Raw genomic sequence first — 21943 nt, 5'->3', positions numbered from 1 at the left:
TTATCTATAAAACCACGGTGTATAAAGTGATATAAAAAATACCAGACGGTTTAAGCATTGGCTTACTAGTTATTGCGCGCATAACATGTGCTGAGATATAACCTACCCTTGTACTAAATTTTATCCAAATCTGTTCAGTAGTTTTTACGTTTAAGCGTAACAAACATCCATTCAACCTTACAAAATTTCATATATTATAAAATACGGATAGCATTCAACAATTGAGTAGATCTTTTAGATAGAAAAGGCACTGATAAATGGAATAAATCCTAAGTTACTGTCAGTTTTTAGTGTTCGAACAGTAACATTTTCTAAAAATTTCTAAAATAAAAACTTTATGTTCGTACGAGTAGTTAATGATTTCGATTCTATTCCGTATAAAAACAATAAAAATAATATATTATAACAACTATTTTAAAATGATCATCAATTTTAAAATATTTGAATTTAACTGGACAACGGGAATTGAATGTACGAGGCGAGACTGAAGAAAAAGAAAAACGAAAGAAACAGATATATAGAAAACGGTAAAGTTCATTAAATTCCCGTTGTCCAGCTAGAAAAAAAATTATAAAAAAAATGTAACTATTGCATTTTTTTTTTTATTAGAATCGAGTTTGCTCGTTATTTTATAAGCCTGTCTAATTTATATAAGGAATGAAAATGAAAGGAGGAAAATTATCCTTAGTTATTAGATTGACTATCTAAGCATACTTCTTCGTGCTACGTAGATATATGTACGTACGATAAATACTCACTTCACCGTGTTACCTATATTAACTTTGGTTTTATAAGTAGTCCCCATCATTATAATATTTTTTACAACAAACTGACATTATAAAATTTAAATTAATATAAATATAAATGTATACCTACAGTCATACCACATATGTAAATTAGATAAGGTAAGTACTTTCATACACTATTATAGTGGCAATCAAGCATCGGCCCGCCTAGTACCTAGTATTTAAACGCTTGCAACAGCAGGGCTGCCACGCGCGCGTTGTCATTAAATAACTTAATGAGATCTTGTCCGTTGAATGATTACGGAGATTAATGGCTAAGCAATATTTCATAGATTTTATGTCGAGTGGCTATAAATAGATGGTGAGAAGCGTTCGACTCGTATACATCCAGCCCAATAATTGCTAAGTCATCGTGACTAGGTGTAACAAAATTTGTTAGATATAATGTTGCATTTGGTGGATAATTCCTTATTATTGATTTTTGTTCATAAAATTCCACCTAGAACAAAACATCATTTGAAATATGATATACACCGTAAATATTTTAGAAGGATAGCACCGAAAAACAATTTTTAATGGCTAACACGATTAAAAAACGGTTAAGGGTAAGATTTTCTGAAAGACGAAAGGTATATTTTTTTATAGAACCCGGGAATTGTAAGAAAATTCTTAAGAAAAAATTCCGCTAGTTTACAGAGGCACTGTATGCCTGCTAATGCGACGGTTGACTGCTCGTCGGCAACGTGACAACCCTATGGAAAAATCTTGTAAATCTTATAAATTTTAAGAAAGAAATTTCAGGTGGACAACGTCGCAAGCGTCATATCATCATCATATTAGCAGTTAACTGTCCACTGTTGAACATAGACCTCCTCCTTGAGGGAGTCTTGCCAGTAGTTGCTACTCTAGGCAAGTGCGTTGGCATCGTGACATTTTAAAAGGAAGGCTGCTGTCCAATTAATAAGTTTCCCGAAGTTGCCTCTTACGACACCCTCTGGAAAGGAAGGGGTGTGTCATATAGATCTAGATTTTTATTTACTGTTTTTTATACCTTTCCATTTTTGTAGCCGAGCAGCAACATTTCTCCGTGGGTCGTAGCACATGTCAACCCAGGCCTCTCAAGCATTATGTATTTGGTGTCATTAATCATTAAAACAGTATATTTGACCTCCATATTACTCGGCACTAAGAAAAAAAGTTTTTTTTATAAAAGTCTTAGAGATCAGAGCGCACACACAATAGTGCAACGTTATTGTTAGGTACAATTATTTAACATTATAGTTTATTTACAAACATAAATTTTAAATTGTTTTGTATTTAAGATAAAGATAGTTTACCTGAAACGACTATACTACATTTGTCAAAGAAAAATGGATCCATATTCTGTGATGCATAATCTGGTATATTGAAGTCACAGACTTTCTCGAAATTCAATCCCCCATTCATGTTTACAGAGTATAAGCTACCCCATTGGCAAATGCCGTAAATCCAGTCTTGATGTAAATGTAACGTAACTATTGTTCCCCTGTTCTCATAATATATAGCTATTAATTTAGACTCCCAGTTTATTTCATTCCAGGAAATGTACCAAAGGCTGCCGTCATCTAATAAAACCAACAAATATTGCTCCTCAACCCTAAAATAAAAATATTAATTATAGTTTTTTTTAGGCAACTTAGAATTGCAAACAAACTGACGGCCCACCTGATGGAAACTGCTAACCGTCATCTATAAACATGAACAGTACCATGGACATAACAGAGTATACTGTTTCGCCATATGTCACCTAAACATAAAACAAATGGGACAGAGTCCAAACAAACGACTTTTGTACAAAGTCTCCGTCTGGTACTAGTGTTATAGAACCAGATGAAATTGAATTAGTTAACAATATTTGGAATTTTTGGTAAGCAGCCTAGAATGGCAATCAAGTAGACGGCTCACCAGATGAAAAGTAGTTGTAGTCATTAACATCATAGGATATTCTGTGACGCCCATGATACTTTTCATACGTTCCCTTTCCTGAATACTAAACTGTTATACCTCCGTACCCTGTATCATCATCATCATTTCAGCTATTATTTGTCCACTGCTGGACATAAGTCTCCCTCATAGACTGCCATAAAAAACAGTCCTGAGCCACCTGCATCCATTGACTCCCTGTAATGCATTTCAGATACAAAAGTCGATTGCTTGGGTACCTCTGCCCCATTCGTGTTTCAACCGCGAAGCAGTTGTGTTTGCATGGCTTTCGATTTGAAGGGCGGGATATGGCGTGAATTTACTGGGTACAGAAGAATAACATCCGAGTCCTCAAGAATAGTAACGCATGGGGGATATCATGAGCGAAACTGTGTTATGTTCATGGTACTGCTCATGTCTATAGGCGACGGGATTTTCCATCATGTGGGCCGTGAAAGTTGTATAAAAAAAAACATGTTACTCCATCTAGGGGGGGGTCGTCAGAGGATTCAAGAACCTTTTTTCGTCATCGGTTATCAGTTCTTCGAGCTAGTGTTTTAGCGTTCGCAATAATAACCGATATAGGTGTGACATGGACGTTAGACATAATTTTAATTTTATTCATGTTCATCTTAAGACTTACTTGTTGAGAAACATCATTAAGTTCATTGAGCACAGTATTCAGATCTTCCAGGGATTCCGCCACGATTACTATGTTATCGGCATATCGAAAGTGAATGATGTATTCGCCATTAATGTTTATACCATATCTTTTTCACTCCAAGAGTTTGAAAACATCCTCTAGTGCAACTCAAATGCAAGAGTTTCGGGGACATATGACGTCATAACGTTACCCTGTCTTACATCTTTCTGCACTAGAATGCGTTTTGTACTCTGGTTCTGTACTTGGATAGACATCGTAGCCTAACTGTACATACATTTCAACACTTTGATATACCAATAGTCAATCTAGCACCGCTGGAGGGACCGCCCATGTCACGACCGAATCAAAGGCTTTCTCATAGTCCACAAATGCCAAACATAATGGTAGATTATACGCACTCTTCGCTTTTTTGTATAATCTGCCGTAGCGTATGTATATGGTCTATGGTGCTAAAACCCTTTCAGAAACCAGCTTGCTCGGGTGACTGGAAGTCGTCGAGTTTGCACGTAAGATGATTGGTCAGGACTCTAGAAAACAGTATGTAGATGTGATTCAGAAGGAATAACGGTCTATAGTTCTTCAATAGGGTATTGTAACCCTTCTTGAAGAAATGGACTACCGCACTTCTGCTCCACACCTCTGGCGAAACACTGTTATAGATGACGAAATTAAATAGCCTCTGAAGGACTGCAAGTACCAGTTTTCCACCCGCTCTCAGAAGCTCTGCTATAATTCCATCCTCCCCTGGTGCCTTACCGTTTTTAAGCTGTTTGAGAGCCATTTCAATCTCCTGCAAACTGATGTCCGGGATATCATCACAATAGTGTTGGTTAACTTTAGCGCTTTAATCATTATTCGCATTGGTATGCAGTGTAAATGACGTTGTGTACAGCGGCCATTGTAGAACTTCTCAATATCAATTAAAATTTCAAATGTGGCGGAAATTATACCCCCGGTAACGGTCTTCTACTTTGTCAGTTGGCTTCACCCAATAGCCAAATCAAAAAATCTCTGGACACTTCGGAGCCTTGGTTCCGCTCTATTGCCTGTTCAATACATATAGTATTGAACTGGCGTATATCACACCGTGTACATTTGGAGATTTGTCTATTGCTGTTTATATTCTGACGTTGAAGACTAGGACCATAATTCACACCATTTCCTCATAAGATCTAGAATGCGATCACAGAGTTTTTGGGTCCTTTTTGAGCATAGTCTTGCAAAATTTTGCTCACACTACTTGAACAGTTTCCACTAGCTTATATTTGATGTCGTCCGCTGTTTCAAAGTTCACTCTCGGGGTTTTCGATAAGAGCATACGAAGGTTGGAGCGTAGACTTCATCAGACGACACTTTTTTAGAATAATATTCAGGCTCAATGTGCCTCTTACAATTCGGTGATCACTTCCGATTTTAAACCTGTCGATCACTAAGACATCATTGAATAAATGACGATTTGTTATTATAATGAAGTTTATCTAATTTTTTTGTGTATTCGTCGAGACTAGCCTAGGTCCATTTCCTGTGTGACCACTTTTGGAAAAAGGAGTTCATCATAAAGTGTCCCTTCTTCTCCATAAAGTCAGCCCACTGCTGTCCCCTAAGATTTCACTGTCCGATACCGTAGTTCCCCATTTTTGTCTTATCATCTTTCCTTGTGCCCAGTTTAGCGTTGAAGTCCCCCATTAATATTGTATATTGAGTATTAGAGAAATGTATGGCCTCATACATTGCTTCTACCTCATCATCGGTATGTGTTATAGTCTGCGCAGATACCTGTATAACCTTCAGCGAATACCTTTTGGTAATTCTAAGTATTTTTTTTTTGATAGGTGAAAATGGTGTGGTAACCCCGCCTGCGCTAACGGGATACGCTGGCGTAGCATCAGTGAAAGGTGATAGATGAGAATGAGAAAACAGGCCAGTTAGCCCATCATAATGAATTCATTAGGAATTAACCATGATAGTTTCCAGGGAGAACCGCGAGGAGGTCGGCCTGGTTGGGTATATTGCTAGCAATGGGATTCTCAGTCTCCATTATTAACAATCCCTTTCCCCCAATTCTGATTATTAGGTATACTACCCTTGCGGTCACACTCTCGATCTTTAGAACATTATTAACGAGGGACTTGCGGATGATGAACCCGACATTACCGTAGGACGGATGGTCACTTTCCCGGCGACAGAACAAGTTACCGGAGTCAAGAATCATCGTATCCTTCCCCTGTCTTCGGATTTCAGAAAATCCTATGATATCCCAGTGTAACTTGTTCACCTTATCTTCCAGCTCCAAAATCTTTTCATTGGTCCTTAAGGATTGTACATTATACTTTGGTTAGTACCGGAATCTCTACCGAAGATTCTTTGCACCCCTGCTCCGCTGTTACCGTAACTGCTACCGTGATGAGGAATAGCGGAACTGCCGGGCGCTGGGGGGGTTATGCCATTTGTTGCCACGCTTGGCAAGCGGGTTGGCAACCACAGTTAAGTCTTTAGAGATATTTTAATTAAGATGGGATAATTTAAGATGGGCTGCTGCCCATCCCTCGACAATAAGTTCCCTTAGTTGCCTCTTAAGATACCCACGGGAAAGGAAGGGGTGACCCATTCTATGATGCGACTAACACCATACCCTGTAATTTTACTGTAATATCCCACCCTTCAAAACGAAACACAATCATGCAAGCGCTGCTACTTCAGAGACAGGAGTGGAACAAAGGTCTCAAAGCAGACGACAGACAGAGACAAAGGTGATATGATAATCTTGAGTCCCAGTACCCAATTTCAATAAAATATTTCAGCATTCGTTGTAAGTGTCATAAGAAAATATGCTTAGGATTCTATGATAATATTTAATAAAAACAGTTGATATTTACAGAAAACAATTTATGGCGAGGTTATTTAAGTATAATGTTTTAAAGCCACTGTTAACATTTTTACGATGTAAAATAATTTTGTTTACGTCATCTTCATAATAAATTATTACAACCAAATATTCAGTTGCTTCATAATGAATACCTTAAACAAAACAAATACATTTACAAACAAGATATTATAATAATAAAAAACGGTAAAATACGTCACAAGCAATTTATTATCATACGCGTCAAACCATATCAGCTTTAGTCACGTTACTACTTTACTTCTTTAGTCACTACCCGCAAATAATATACATTGAATTGGGGCAAGTGTGTTACCACAGGGGCAACGGAATTGTTAGTAATGGGATCTAACAGCCCCATTGCTAACAATATATCTTATTAGGTCAACCTCCATACGGTTCCCCACCAACCACCCCATCAACGAAAATAGAAACCATTCTGTCTTTTTTATTTTATATTCTTTTTTATATATAAATATTGTGTGTAGTTTCGTTGTTATAATTCTTAATATATTTTTTTAACCCCTGTGTGGGTGTAGTCGCATATTTCTGTAGAATAAAGTTTCTTTTTCTTCTTCTTTCTTTCTAATAGGTGTAAATGGAATGGTAACCCTGCCCGCGCTATCAGTATACACTGGCAGGGCATTAATGAAGAATGAAATGTAAAGATGGAAACAGGTCAGTTTACCCATCGGGACTAATTCAACAAGAATTTATATTATACAGGTTGGCAAAAACTGAAACGGTGAATTTAGACCATTATTTTGAAAGTCAATGGAAATTTATTCTGGAAATTAAAAAAAAAACTTTCTGTATTATTCATTTAAAATCATGCAATCTATGATATTATGTCATAATACATAGAAATCATAATATTTTACAGCAATATTAAATATAAAAAAAGCAATATTAAAATCCTACTACGAAGCGAGGAATCAACTATGTAAGATCAACACACCAAGCGTACAAAAACTACCTACGAAGAAGCGCCGATGCCCGCGACGTGTAGATATCCCGCGTCGCGTGGAGCACAGTACCCTGAAGCAACTTTAATACACCTTTTAAAGAGCCCCATACTGCGATTATTGACATGCGCCCAGTATTTCTTAAGTTATACTGAGACTTGCCCAGTATATATATGCCATTTATTTCTTCTATTCTTACATAGTCATATTCCATATAAAGTTCATAATATAGATGTATAGATTTAAAACTTACATGTTTTCGAAAGTGCTCGTATGCATACGTGGCGTACTATTGAAAAATACTCTACAGATGTACTTGTACGAACTATTATATTTTCTGAAATAAACAACGAAAAATAGATTAGCAAGTTAGTTTCCATTCATTTAGGTGGCTATTTTAAATTATCTATATTGTTTTTATAATATAATAATATTATACAGATGTACTTAGCCTTAACCTTAACCATAACCATTACATTAACTTAATATAACCATAACATTAACTTAGCCATAACCTTATAAAAATCTTATAAATCTACATGTTTTGAATCTGCCTATAACAACACAACATAAGCTCTGCAACAATAAAACTTAACAACAAGGCAAAATCGGTCATTAGCGATTCATGCCAATAGTAGTACTGATCAAAAATCGATTAAATATCTGTTTCTATTGAAAACATTACCTATTATCTATCACTGGTGCCTCGCCAGCGTATACCGATAGTGCAAGGCAAGATTATCATGTTATTTTCATCCATAAAAAATACCATGGTGTAGCTCATAGTTGCCGTTAATTTTAAATACGAAATAAAAACCAGTAACATTAAATAGGTAGATATCTAAATTCATTACCATTGCATATACATATTTGTTCAATATCATTCACATCATATTCATAAATCTTTTGTACATTGCAACGTTGCACATTAAACCACCACAAGCAGTTAATGATCAGTTGCCACGGCTCAGTGTTCTGATTAAACTTCATTTTAAATTTGTCATATTTGTATATACCTTTCTTTGCAACTTCATTATATCCAATACACTGTAAAAATTAAATAAATGCAATTGTGATTGTAACCTATGTTTAGAGATAAACCTATTTTAGCAGTAATTAAAAAAAAAAGAACATTATATTACACCGACGATATGTTTAATTTTCTAATATTATTTATTACAGCAAAATTATAAACAAAATTTAAAAGAAAATGCCACTTGTTTTGTGAATACACTATATTCTCAATGATAGTTTCAAGAAAGTTGAAGTGCTACCGTACTCCCGTCCAGTAGAGTACAGTAGTACTATTATTTTGATCATCTCTCTGTAATTTCATTGTGTACCATATAACCACAGTGCTATAACTAGTTATATTGCTAATATATCTAATAATTGTACCATATCAGCTTCTACTTAATTTTGTCACTGACACAATCACCGATCATCGAAATTCTAAGGCACTTCTAACGATCTTTAAATTTTGAATTTTAGCTAGCGTTTAGCACATAAAAGAAGGAAAAAATGAAAAATCTCATAATACAAAAATTTCTTATTTATTTTTACTAAATAAAAAAATATTATTTTAAAAAATTACGTTCATTCATTCAAGTGATGCATTGCGTTTGTAGCTAATGGACAAGATATATTACTATAGAAAAAAAAGGAGGATTACATACAAAAAGAAGCGAGATACCATCAAAAACATAAAATGTAAAAACATGCCATGTCTCGCAACGTAGTTTTTCTACTATTAAAAGTTTCGACATTTAATTTAAAACCTAGTCAATTATTTTAGTAGCGTCTATGGTGGCAATTATTCAACAACTGTTATAAATTCTTATCTAATCCTATTAACAATTATAGTGGCCGTATCAATGTTACATATCTTTATTTATATAATAATTATAATGGAAATTGACGGCAACATATTCTACTAATAAAATGCTTTACACTTAAGAATCATATTTCAGAATGTTTTTTGTTTTTTATAAATTGAATAAGTCCAAACAAATACATGAACCGTAAATATCATTGAACAATCGTTATATTTTGTCATATCGCAGACAATAACATTTTTAATCAAATAAAATAATAATATCTTATTTATATATGTACAGGTGGTTAAATAAATATTTTTTGTCCATACTCCAAATAATTATATATGTACTACAGAGTTCCCACAAAGCGATGTAAAAAATGGTCGCTCACCCATACTAAAAGTATCGTGTCTGCATAGGACCTAAAATAAAGCCAAGTATATTACAACCTTACCTTTATTATATGTTTTGAGAGTGCCATCCATTTTCTGTTTACTAATAAACAATTAATTAGAGAATTATAATCCAAATATTCAAAAATTTTTAATAGCAGTTCTGGAGGGCATATTAAGTCAATATTGTTTTCCATATTGTTGTTTTATATTTATTACTATAAAATTTCATAATCACTACTTGTATAAAAACATCCACCCAATACACGAGACTTTCAAGAATCATTAATCCTGAAATAATACGTTTACAAAATATTATGTGTACGTACATTATGCGTCATGCCCGTTTCCCATCAGGATAGGCAGATACAATGGAATCTTACTATTATAAAAAAAATTGTAACTAGACGACAACTGTACAGAAAAAATATTTAAGAAAAATTTATATCAGGAGTCTTAATAAGAGCAATAGGTGTTATTTTTGGAATTTTTGTCTGTCTGTATGGTTGTTCTGGCATCAATGCACCAAAATGAATACAGTTATATTTTTGAAGGTCTAATTAAGTGGTTATCTACTTTTAAAATTCAAGCATACTAAGTTGCGGGCAGAAGTTAGTATCTTCCAAATCAATACACCGATTCAAACACACCTTTTTCAAAATAGTATAAATAGACTATTAATGCAGTGGATTATTGACACTTGGTAGTTTCAATTTTATATTTTGAATACACTATCGGTATTTAATGCGATGAAATTGTAGGTAAATGTTTAATGATTTTGCCTCACAACTAGGTCACGTTAAGTCCCGATAGTATATTTAAAATACATGTCAAATACGCGAAATGCTTAAAATTAATTATGAAAATAATATTTTCTATAAATGACAATATTTGTAATATTACCACAGGATTTTATAAATAAATAAATAGATCTAGGCAAATCAAACACCATCAAGTCTAAGTCTAAGCAGAGCTTGTAAGTTGAGTTACACATGAATCCCTGCTGTTATATAAATGTGAAAGAGAGTTTGTTTGTTACTCATACACGTAGTACTTGAAATTGGAAAAAAGGTTGTAGGTTAAATTTTTCCTGTACAAAATATATTTGTGCGCACTACCATTGCGCTACCACAGTCATCAAATGACACATAGACATTTGGTTATTACATTAAATTTATTTATTCTTCTTCAGATGAAAAGACTTTATTGTACGTAATCAGAGTATATGTTAAAATCTTTTCAAACCTATAATTAAATAAACAGTTACAAGTAAATTCTTAATATATATCTGATTGGGAAGGGGAGGGATTAAAAACATAATTTTTCTCCTCCTTTATCTTGTTATCTCCACTTATGTTTTTTAATGTGTGAAATTGTGTAATCCCTCTTCCATCCCATTTTCAAATCTTTCCCCCCCCCCCCCCTATTGCCAGTATTTTTACCGTTAGAGGGACATACAAACAGACGGTTTACCTAATAGATGCGGTTGTCTTGGAAACCATAGTGGTTAATTCTAGTGGAATTCGTCACGATGAGCCAATCTTCAAACAGAGCGGTGTCCCGCCAATATGTACTGATAGGGTAGGCATAATTGATATTTCATTTCCACCCATTAAAAAGATGGTGAAAGTCCGTGATACTAGTTCGGTCTAGGGCCGCCATCTCTAAAATCTACCCCCTAGGACCAGGACAGGAAGCATAAGTTCCCCAGATTTTGGAGCATTCACCCCGGACATTTCAATACTTTTTTCACTTACTTACTTCTTGATTAAAATATATTTTACTCCGTACTTGATAAAAGAAAACATTAACTTTAAGCCTCTTTTGTTGCATGAAATAGTGTGTTTAATCGTTATCGTGACGACAAGTGAGTAATTTTGCTTTATTTTACAACCTTCGTTTATTTTTTATTTAATACCTTTAAAGATATTAAATAAAAAATAAACAAACCCAATATTAGTAGTAACTAATCCATAGTTTTTATTTACATAAATTATGGGAACGGATCCATAAATTATAGTACACGGGTTTCATCCCACTACAATTAAAACCCCGCCCCGACGCTTCCTGGACGTCTTCCAAACTAGAATAAATCCGGGAAAACCCGGACGGATGGCAACCCTAGTTCGGCCAAATATTTTACATAGATAAGGTAGTTTATAAAAATCTGTGGAAGTGAGTAACTTACCTAATTTTCTTTCTTTAATATACTAAAGCAACACAAGCTATTTTGCAAATATAATCGCGATGATCTCTTACTTGTTGATAAAGCAAATCTCTTACTTGATGATTCAATATTTGAAATGAAGCCAATGCTTGCAGGTAAATTCCAATTAAAGATTTATAAAAGCTTAAAAGCCAAACTGTAAACTACTTACTATTCTTATAACTCCAAACTACATAATTAAAATACTAAGTTACTGGACTTCGATGTAATTTTTCTTCTTTAATTCAAGTAATAACAACATATAACAATAGTCAAAGAGTACGTAACCAAGGGATAAGAGAACACACTTCATACAAGCTACAAAAAACGACTCGGTCAGAAATATCTAACCAATGTACACAAAAAAATCTCTTTTTCTCGTTATGTTAGCCACCCTGATATCCAAGATGTAAACGAATAAATTATAATTATATTATAGTCTGATAGTAGAATCGCAAACCAGATCAGATGATAAAAGAAATATAAAATTTTTATGTCAAATTCCATGTTCTGATGAACATTTTAATTTAAAAAATAAAATAAAAGATAACGTTCTTAAATGTATTTATTATTTATTCAATATTACCTTGATATTTCAATTTCGTAATATTATTGATAGTAAACACAAGTTTTCATGACAAAAATTGGTCAATTTCTAGAGTAGACTTCGTAAAAGAGTCAATATTAATTATATATAGTTTTAATTCCTATGTCAAAATAAAAAAAAAAATATATAAAATACAAAGCTATAACAATTCCACAAATAGTTTAGACGGCAACCATTTGCATCATATTAGACAATATTTTTGTTAGTTAAGTTGGCACTATTATAATTTCATCATTTAACTAAACATTGGCATGATATTTCCTGACCAAAACCATACATTAAAAATTAGTATGGAAATTGCTCAAGATTGACAGTAGCCAAAGTTAGAACTGTACAAACAACTATACGTACAGTGTCACCAATTCGTAATCGTCAATTCGCTACATTATTTAAGAGTGAGCATTATTTATACAGTGACAATATTAGAAAACGCTCTATGCAATCATTAGAAATTTAAATATAATAAAAGACATTAATATTCATAATATTACAATATTACTGCGTAGGTAGGTAGGTACTATTTATAATAGGGAGGAAGGGATTGTTAGTAACGGGGAGGTTAGTCCTCATTGCTATCAGTATACTCTATCAAGTCGATCTCCACGCGGTTTCCTCTGGAAAATATCGTGACAAATTCATCGCTAAATTTATCACGACGGGCTAACTGACCTGCCTTTTCATTCTCACCTATCACCCCTCACTGGTATCTCCCAGTGTACACCGATAGCGCAGGCGGGGTTACCGCCTGCGCTATCGGTGTCATTTTCACCCATTAAAAAAAAACTATTTATAATATGCGTTTGTTCAAAATATTGATATCGAAGGGTATTACATCATAAAAGACCTATGTACTTTATATAAAAAAAAATATTTAAAATTTAATGAATAGGTTGCTAGGATTTCATTGCCTTAACCTATATTGAAGAGAATGCCAACTCTTTAATAACGTAGCTGTTACTGGTTTTGTGGCATTGACAGTCAGTGACATTTGTCTTGATAGTTTGAGTTCCCTCATGTAACAGATAGAAAAAAGTTTACTTAACCTATCCATGTTATAAACATAACAACAACAACATTAAACTAATTTATTAACCGCCCTTATAATTTAATTTACTTAAATAATTATTCTGTCTCTATAGATATTCAAAACTTTCTATAGGTATTCTAAATATTCTTCAGCTAAATTTTAAAAAATACTAATATTGTTTGTTGTGAGTGACAACAATTTATTTTGTTGTATATACACGAAAATTTAATACTTTGAAAACATGGTAAGTAAATTTTAATAACAAAAACGATCAAATAATCTTAAATTATACAATAACATTTAAAATCCAGACAGCTACTTAAAATAATATAAAAACTTGAAATAATATAATAATAATGAAATAATATGTTTGATAGAAGATATAGAAAAAGTAGACTATTCCGTAATTGAACCATCGTGACGAATTCACAAATAATTAATCATGCTAGTTTCCAGGTGAACTACTTGGAAATCAACAGTGTCTTGCTAACAATAGTCCTACAACCTTATTGTAATAGGGGCTATTGACTAGTGTGTCCCCAGTACAAATACTGCTTATAAATATAAATTAGGTCAGTAATCATTAATTTCTTTTTTATATTTTATATTACAGGCCAGAAATGCAGAAAAAGCAATGTAAGTGTTTGCAAGTATACTAAATAAAAACAATTATAACAGTACTCTCAGTTCTGTCATTATTTCAACCATTTTCCATTTACATTTCAACGTATTCTTTACAGACTTATAAAGAATGGTCAAACTTAATCTAAATATAATTATAACAATACCCCAATTTCTGTCATTATTATAGTTTCAACCATTTGTCATCTACGTTTTTTTATTTTTTTGTGCAAGAGATGAAGAGTATCATGGGCGAAACAGTATATTATATCCATGGTACTGCTCATGTCTATAGGTGACGGTTAGCACTTTCCATCAGGTGCGCCGTCAGCTTGTTTGCCATTCTAAGTTGCATAAAAAAAAATACTTTTCACAGAAATTATCATAATAAATATTTTATTTCAAAATGCACATTGTATAGTTATACTGTAGTTTAATTAATAGAACACTCATAGTAAGCCAATTTTGAATAATTTATTTAATAAATTGCCCTATAGATAATACTCAGGATCTGATATGGGATAAGCATCTAACCTATCATTACATTGCTGAGGTTGTCAATGATTGTGAGTTTCCCATATTATAAACTATAATTTTTTTCAGGACCACTCTTGCTCGGTGGCGAGCAGCACAAGTCCAGGAAGCAGGTGGACAGCGAGAACGACGACCATATCTTGCATCAGAGTGTAATGATCTACAGCAAGCTGAAAAGTGGCGGCTGCAGATTGTTAGAGAAATTGCCAAAAAAGTTGCCCAGATACAAAATGGTACATAATAATTTATTATAGTGAATAATTTAAATTTTTAGTTCATTAAACTACTAGAAGAGTAAACTAAAAGAATTATCAAAATCGGTAACATAAAACAAATCAAATTAATTGAGAAATTCTTCCTTTTTTGTAATGAAAATTTAATTATGGTTTTTATATGGTATCTTATAAATATCATTCTGCAAATACTATTAGGATGAAATATTAGGCATTCTTGTTTAATAAACTATTCTTAATGTCCATCGTAAAAAAATTAGAAATAAGTAGTATTAATAATTAATATCGGACGATCGCAGCGCGCCTCATCGAGGTTACTGGTGACCCAAGAGCTGGTAGCTACTTTGCCCAAAAGATAAGTTTGGCAATCCAAAGAGGTAATGCTGCCAGTATCTTGGGTACGCTGCCTCGGTGTGGTGCGTTGGGAGATTACTTTTAATTGTTATTAGTATTTAAGGAATTTTGTAAAAAAAAAAAAAAAGAATTAATAGATATATGAAATTATTAGGTAAATCTTATTTTAATTTAAATTCGCCACCATTACATTCCGTGCATTATATCTTGTTCTATCTTTGGTATGCTTTTAAATTTTATATGTAAATATGACATTTTACCTAATTTAAAACACTTTCATTTTAATCTATTTGGCCATGTATCAATTTGTTATTGTACATTACTTCTGATAAAATGTAAGTTAAATCACAGTTTTTAAAGTTACAAACGAATATTAAGATAATGAAATCCTCTTCAGTCAGAAGTGAAATAAAAGTGCCCATTTTGCAAACCCAAAAAGAACCAAGTATTCATACTCAAAATGAAACTACGCTTCAAGCTCAAGATTCATTATTTGTTAAAAATGAAAAGCCCAACGCACCGTCTTTATCAGCGCCACAGGTACTACCTTTAATTAGTCCGAAAATTTCAACTCCCGATAAAATATCATTGAAAAGTGACAAAAGTATTAAACAGTCTTTAGAATCATATCAGACAAGTCCAGGTAGCGTGAATCGTAAAACTGAGAATACTGGAGATATCATTAGAGATATAGTTACAAATCTTGAACCGCAAGGAAAATTAATTAGTGATCATTTGAAAGAATTCAAAGAATCAGTAAAATCACTTTCTAATAATATTGATCCACCTTTGTCACCTGTATTAGGCACTAACGTCGATAAAATTGCTGTTATGGGAGAAATTCTTACAAAAGAAGCTAATGCTTTAAGAGAGTCAATAAAGAGTTTGTCAGAAGACATTGCTAAGACCAAACAGGATTTATGTGTGACGAAAGAGGAAGATGTAAATTTTCCATATCATTTATTCTTAATTGAGATAATTGTAAACAAAATTCAAATGAAATGCGATTGTTTCGAAATAGATTACAACAATCTCGTGATTGCAGCAAGCTTTCTTGGCAAACAACCAATAATATTATATGATGCGTCATATGGAAAAATAGACAATTTCAACAAAATGAATGTAGGAAAGTCTACTTTATTCGCAATAACTTATGACAAGATATGTAGTATAAGAGAGTTTGAAATAGTCTTACAATTAACGAAACAACCGCCGTGTTCAAGTTGCGTAACTAAAATAGGAGAAACACATATGGACTTTACAGCTGAATTTATTACACTTCGGGAAGAATTATGCAAGAAATGGATACAAGAACAGCCAAATGACAACATATTATGTACCACATCTACACCATTGTCAAACAATTTATATTATTTATCTTGCGGTAATGAAGATAATTTAGAATGTATAGGTGTTATTGAAGTGACAATCCGAATGTCATTTCTCGGCAAAGAAATTACTACCGCATTTTGCGTTTCTCCAAAACCACAGGACGCTTCTTTTCTGCTAAAAGAAGGTAAAGGCATGACAATGTACTCTTGTCATAAGGTGGAAATGGATGATCATGGCAAAATAATATTGGACGAAGAAGTTCTAAATAGAAAAAAACCTCCTCATCCACCAACTAAAAGAAGTGAAAGCCCAATCTCTCAGATGTCCAGTATATCTTCAAAACGCTATATGGATCCTCCTTGTATATATACTAATTGTCCAGGTATCATTTAATAATTTAAGTTTTATATATAAAACCGTAGGTATATCAGCATAGTTGTCAATCTTGATAGTCATTCAATTTTGTATTCTATAAAAATACTACAAGTTCACTCGATTACAAAGATGAAAGTAATTCAATTTTATGAATAGTGTTAAAATAATTTAAATATTATGATACCTACTGTTTTTGTTACACCTTGTACATATATACGGTTTATTGGAAACGTAAATATAAATGCTCTCTTAATTTTAAGAGCTGCTATATAAAGTTATCATTGTTTTGTACATTTTTAGAGGGACCATCAAGAAAATATGACGAAATTTTCACAAAAGTAAATGCAAATGAATTGAAAATTAGAGTACCTAAAAGTAATAGAATAGAAAGAATGGGCAAGTATGATAAAATACAAGAGTTATGCTCATGTGAAAGTACACCATACAATACTGGTGAACAAATACAATTTGAATTACCACGTGACCTTTGCAGTCGTGACAAAACACATAACACATATTCTTCCAATCTGAAATATTCATATAGGAGTTGCGACAAGACTTGTGGAAACAAAGATAATAAGATTATAAATGTTACACCTACGAATTGTGCAGTCCCCGTTGAAATGGAGAAAATAATACATCCCCAAAAAGATGTTTTCATTTTAAAAATTGGCAAGAAGTTAGAAACACAGGATAAAAAGACTGATCTAGAAATAGAACTTGTTACACCAAAAGACCCATCAGCAAAGCCTATAGAAAATAATCATATTTCACAACAATGTAGTTCTAGTGATATTGCAAAGAAAAAACCAAAAACAAAAAAGAAGAAAATAAAGGATAAAATCAAACACAAAAAGAAGGCAGGGAAATCTAAGAAGAACTAGAACTCAGTTGTTCAGTTCTAATATCGAGTATATTTTTAATATCACGTTATATTTTCCTTCGAATTTCATTAGTCTCTTTAAAATTTATTTTTTGTAACATGAAATGGATAAAATTTTACAGAATAGTTTTTATTTTAGAAATTGCTAAGTAAAACAAAAATCGATCTGTATAATTATGTCACATTACTATTTTTAATTCATAGTTACAATACATAATAAAATGTTTTAACTAAATCAGCAAATTATGTAACAAGATTGAAATAAAAAATAGTTATTCAGTTATTATTAAATAAAATAAAGGGACGATTATTTAAAGCTAACAATGTTATTTGCAATAGGTATTATAAAGTTATATGCAATTCTTAAGAACTTTATAAACTTAACTTCAGCACAAGGCAATAGCGTCTTTTTTAAAACATCATCCAAAGGTCTAACTGCGGTGGTCAACATCCTGTCAAGCATGGCAACTGCTGGCAAACCCCCACATATGGGGGAAGCCTATATTCAACGGTTGACGGTTCGCGGCTAATGTGAAACCTAACATCAAGTAACGTAATGTAAACTAAACGTATGTAACGCTGTAGAGATATTTTTTGTACGTTTTCTACCCTTTCTGATATGGATTTTGAGGTACCTTATAATTTCACTGCCATATTCTATTCTAATCAAAATAGTATGATTTAAAACAAATTGCCCATGTTATCCAACAGAGATACCCATGGAAAGTGAAGGTAATTATAAATTACAAGTAGTACATACCTAATACGACGCTTATAATTTTTTTATTTAATATTTTTATTTATATACAGCTGGTCTTGGTGAATTTCGCATTCGTGACTTGAATGATGAGATCAACAAACTAATGCGAGAAAAGCGACATTGGGAAGTGCAGATTAAAGCTCTCGGCGGACCAGATCATGCTCGAGTCGGTCCAAAGATGCTAGATCAAGACGGAAAAGAAGTCCCTGGAAACAGAGGATACAAATACTTTGGAGCAGCTAAAGATTTACCAGGTTAGATTTTTTAATATGTAATTAGTACTATGTAATTAAGGAATTTAATACTTGTATGAGTAACTATCCGGTTCGAAGGACCACAAGGCATAATCTACGCTGAAAATTATCTATATACATATTACCTTTAAAATATTAAAATAGAATATCAATTTAGCAATGATTTAAAATTAAAATGTATCTGTCCCCAAAGATGGACGGATACACTCATCAGCATCCCTTTAGTGGGACAATAAATATTAAAAATATTAAAATATTGAAAAAAAAAATAGTTTTAGTAATGATTAACAATTAAAATGTGTCTGTCCCTAGAAATGGATTAAATGTCGAGAGTGCCCTAGGTAAACACCTCATTGGCACCCCTCTAGCGGGGCATATACTTAATAAATATTAATTTATATAAATTATCAAATTAGCATTAATAGTAGTTAACATCTGTCGTTGTGAAGCGAAGATAATTTTTCATTCTCTTTATATAGGTAAAACTCCGCTCACCACTGCAATTATTAACGGCCGTCTATACATATTATTAAGGCTATGTCAATGTTTGGGTAAATTGTGTAAATATGTTTAGGTATATAAGTTAGGTTTTTTATTTTTTTTGTTAAAAAATTTCACGTTTGCGCCCTTTGTTACAATGCACCCCTAGGTACGTGCCTAGTTTGCCTAGAAAATATACCGCTTCTGTCTGCCCCTTAAACTTCTATAATGACGAGATATTTTTATCAGGTGTGAGAGAACTGTTTGAGCAAGAGCCACCGCCACCGCCGAGACGCACAAGGGCTGACCTCATGAGAGATGTGGATGCAGACTATTACGGATACAGGGACGATGATGATGGTCTGTTGTTACCATTAGAACAAGAAGCTGAGAAAAAAGGTAATATTAGTGAATAGTACGAAAATATTGAAAGTATAGAATCAGCTTTGCTAGCTGTTTTATATCATGTAAGCGTGCATGTTTTAGATGCCTATTGTCTATCGCGTCTACGTACAGTTTTCGAGAGTCCTGACCAATCGTCTTACGCGCAAACTTGACGACTTCCAGCCACCCGAACAAGCTGGCTTCCGAAAAGGTTTTAGCACCATAGACCACATACATACATTACTGCAGATTATACAGAAGACCGAAGAGTATAATCTGCCATTATGTCTGGCGTTTGTGGACTATGAGAAAGCCTTTAATTCGGTCGTGACATGGGCGGTACTAAAGTCCTTCCAACTATGCCAGATTGACTATATAGGTATATCGAAGTGTTGAAGTGTATGTACAGTAAGGCTACGATGTCTATCCAAGTACAGAATCAGAGTACGAAATCCATGCCAGTGCAGAAAAGTATGAGACAAGGTGATGTCATATCCCCGAAACTCTTCACAGCTGTATTGGAAGATGTTTACGAGCTCTTGGACTGAAAAAGAACATCAAAGGCGAATACGTCATTTACCTTCGATTTGCTTATGACGTAGTTATCATGACGGAATCCCTGGAGGATCTGAATAGTATGCTCAATTGCCTCAATGGTGTTTCACAACAAGTAGGTCTTAAGATGAACATGGACAAGACTAAAATAATGTCTAACGTCCATGTCACACCTATACTGGTTACGATAGAGAACACTACGTTTGAAGTTGTCGACGAGTATGTATACCAGGAATAAATTGTCCCAATAGGTAACTCTAACTTCGACCAAAAGGTCGACCAAAGACCTCGACCAAGAATCCAACTCGGCTGGGCAGCGTTCGGAAAACTACGTCACATCTTTTCATCCAAAATACCTCAGAGTTTGAAGACAAAGGTCTTTAATCAGTGCGAGTTGCTAGTGATGACTTATGGAACCGAAACATGATCCTACACGATTGCCCGTGTGTAAAAGCTTCAAATTACTCAGCGGGCTATGGAGAGGACTATGCTCGGAGTCTCTTTGCGAGATAGAATCCAAAACGAGAATATCCGCAAAAGAACCAAAGTAACAGACATAGCCCTAAAGATAGATTCTTGAGTGGCGATCCCGTACGGGCAAACGTAGTGTAGGACGACTTCTCCTCTACATGATGTGACGACCTCAAATGCATTACAGGGAGTCAGTGGATGTAGGTGGCTGAGGACCGTTCCTTATGGTTGTCTATGGGGGAGGCCTATGTCCATCAGTGGAGATATAATGGCTGAAATGATGATGATGATTATTGTCTATAGATATTTTATATACCTGTAGCACATAAAAAAAAAAGCTAATACATATAATATTTCTAATTTCAGCGATAGCCAAGGCTGTTGAAGAATGGAAAATAAATAGGGAACAAAATAAAGAACAAGACTTACCTGAAGAGGAAAATATTTATCCAGAAGATGTAAGTTTATGTAACTAGTCACTATTTTAAATTCTGACTAGTAATATATATATAAGGCTTCATTTTTTTCTTGTTGAGATAAAAAGTAATTCTATCTTTCAAGTTAAAGCTTAGAGCTTCTTCTTTTTCATCTGTCCTGGCTGTTATCCCAGTTTATTTGAGATCTGTCCTAGTAGTCCTGCACCACACCATACGGTTATGGGTTGTCTGTTCGCTCACATTTGCACATTTCATGTCGTTCTTTATTGTTTGCAATCAGGTGGTCGAGCACAGCATCTCTTTTCTTCTTCCATTGTTATCACCTTTTTAGTCACGTGATCATCATCTGCATAAAGATTATATATACATTAGCAAAATTTCATTAAAGTCAGTTTAACAGTTTCAGATATTAGCATAAATGAACGTCGTAACGTCATCGTAAGAGGTTTTTATATATCTTACGATTTGATTTTCACCAAAACCTTTACAGACATGTTTTCATTATACATTTACACTAACTAAAAAATGGAGATACTTGGTTACATTTGATTAGATTAATTTTGATAGTTTTATGTATATATTGCTGTCTTACCCGATACCTTTCCCAATTGTTAACCAATTTAAAAAGCCTGAAATTTTTAAATATTTTTGAAAGTTATAAAACACCATATTTTTTACAGCCCGATGATAAGAGAATAGATGATGATGATGATGATGTTGAAGAGGAACCAAGTAAAGCCACGTCACACGTCGCGGTACCATCGCAAAAGGACATCGAGGAAGCTTTACTTAGGCGAAAGAAACAGGAACTACTAGAACGTTACGGATGTTTAGATGTCAAAATAGAAGAGAACTGATAAACATATATATTTTAATTTAATATCTACCGGTTTAAGTTACTCTTAATTAGATTGAAAAAGCACTGTTTTTATATATAGTACCCTTTGGTATGTATGAGTTGATAAATTAAAATATAATGTGTGCTTACCAAATTTATAAGCTA

General features: G+C 33.4%; 3 protein-coding genes across 5 annotated transcripts; 2 read left to right on the top strand and 1 right to left on the bottom strand.

Moving 5' to 3' along the window:
- Positions 1-12116, bottom strand: LOC128200893 (uncharacterized). 3 transcript variants are annotated; one of them, XM_052895747.1, is made up of 8 exons: positions 11806-12116; positions 9490-9718; positions 8073-8265; positions 7472-7555; positions 6249-6390; positions 2084-2382; positions 1798-1931; positions 1-1245 (listed from the first exon to the last, which is right to left on the bottom strand). In XM_052895747.1, exons 2-8 carry the CDS (start codon positions 9622-9624, stop codon positions 1054-1056), a joined length of 1179 nt encoding a protein of 392 aa, XP_052751707.1. In that variant the 5' UTR covers positions 9625-9718; positions 11806-12116; the 3' UTR covers positions 1-1053. The 3 variants fall into 3 exon arrangements, with proteins under 3 accessions (XP_052751707.1, XP_052751710.1, XP_052751711.1); XM_052895750.1 differs by lacking the exon at positions 9490-9718; XM_052895751.1 differs by lacking the exons at positions 8073-8265; positions 11806-12116 and having other exon boundaries at positions 9490-9619.
- A 1118-nt stretch (positions 12117-13234) lies between these two features.
- LOC113511677 (pre-mRNA-splicing factor ISY1 homolog) lies at positions 13235-21943 on the top strand. Its single transcript, XM_026895358.3, has 7 exons — positions 13235-13511; positions 13881-13903; positions 14492-14655; positions 18410-18613; positions 19343-19492; positions 20870-20961; positions 21621-21943. Exons 1-7 carry the CDS (start codon positions 13509-13511, stop codon positions 21795-21797), a joined length of 813 nt encoding a protein of 270 aa, XP_026751159.2. The 5' UTR covers positions 13235-13508; the 3' UTR covers positions 21798-21943.
- LOC116413603 (uncharacterized) lies at positions 14672-18392 on the top strand. Its single transcript, XM_031913670.2, has 2 exons — positions 14672-16723; positions 17017-18392. Exons 1-2 carry the CDS (start codon positions 15391-15393, stop codon positions 17598-17600), a joined length of 1917 nt encoding a protein of 638 aa, XP_031769530.2. The 5' UTR covers positions 14672-15390; the 3' UTR covers positions 17601-18392.

Source organism: Galleria mellonella, unplaced genomic scaffold (assembly GCF_026898425.1).
Source record: "Galleria mellonella isolate WM207_F2 unplaced genomic scaffold, CSIRO_AGI_GalMel_v1 utg117, whole genome shotgun sequence".
Lineage (NCBI taxonomy): Eukaryota > Metazoa > Arthropoda > Insecta > Lepidoptera > Pyralidae > Galleria > Galleria mellonella.
Note: the sequence above shows the minus strand (reverse complement) of the source record. Positions and strands in the feature narration are given on the sequence as shown.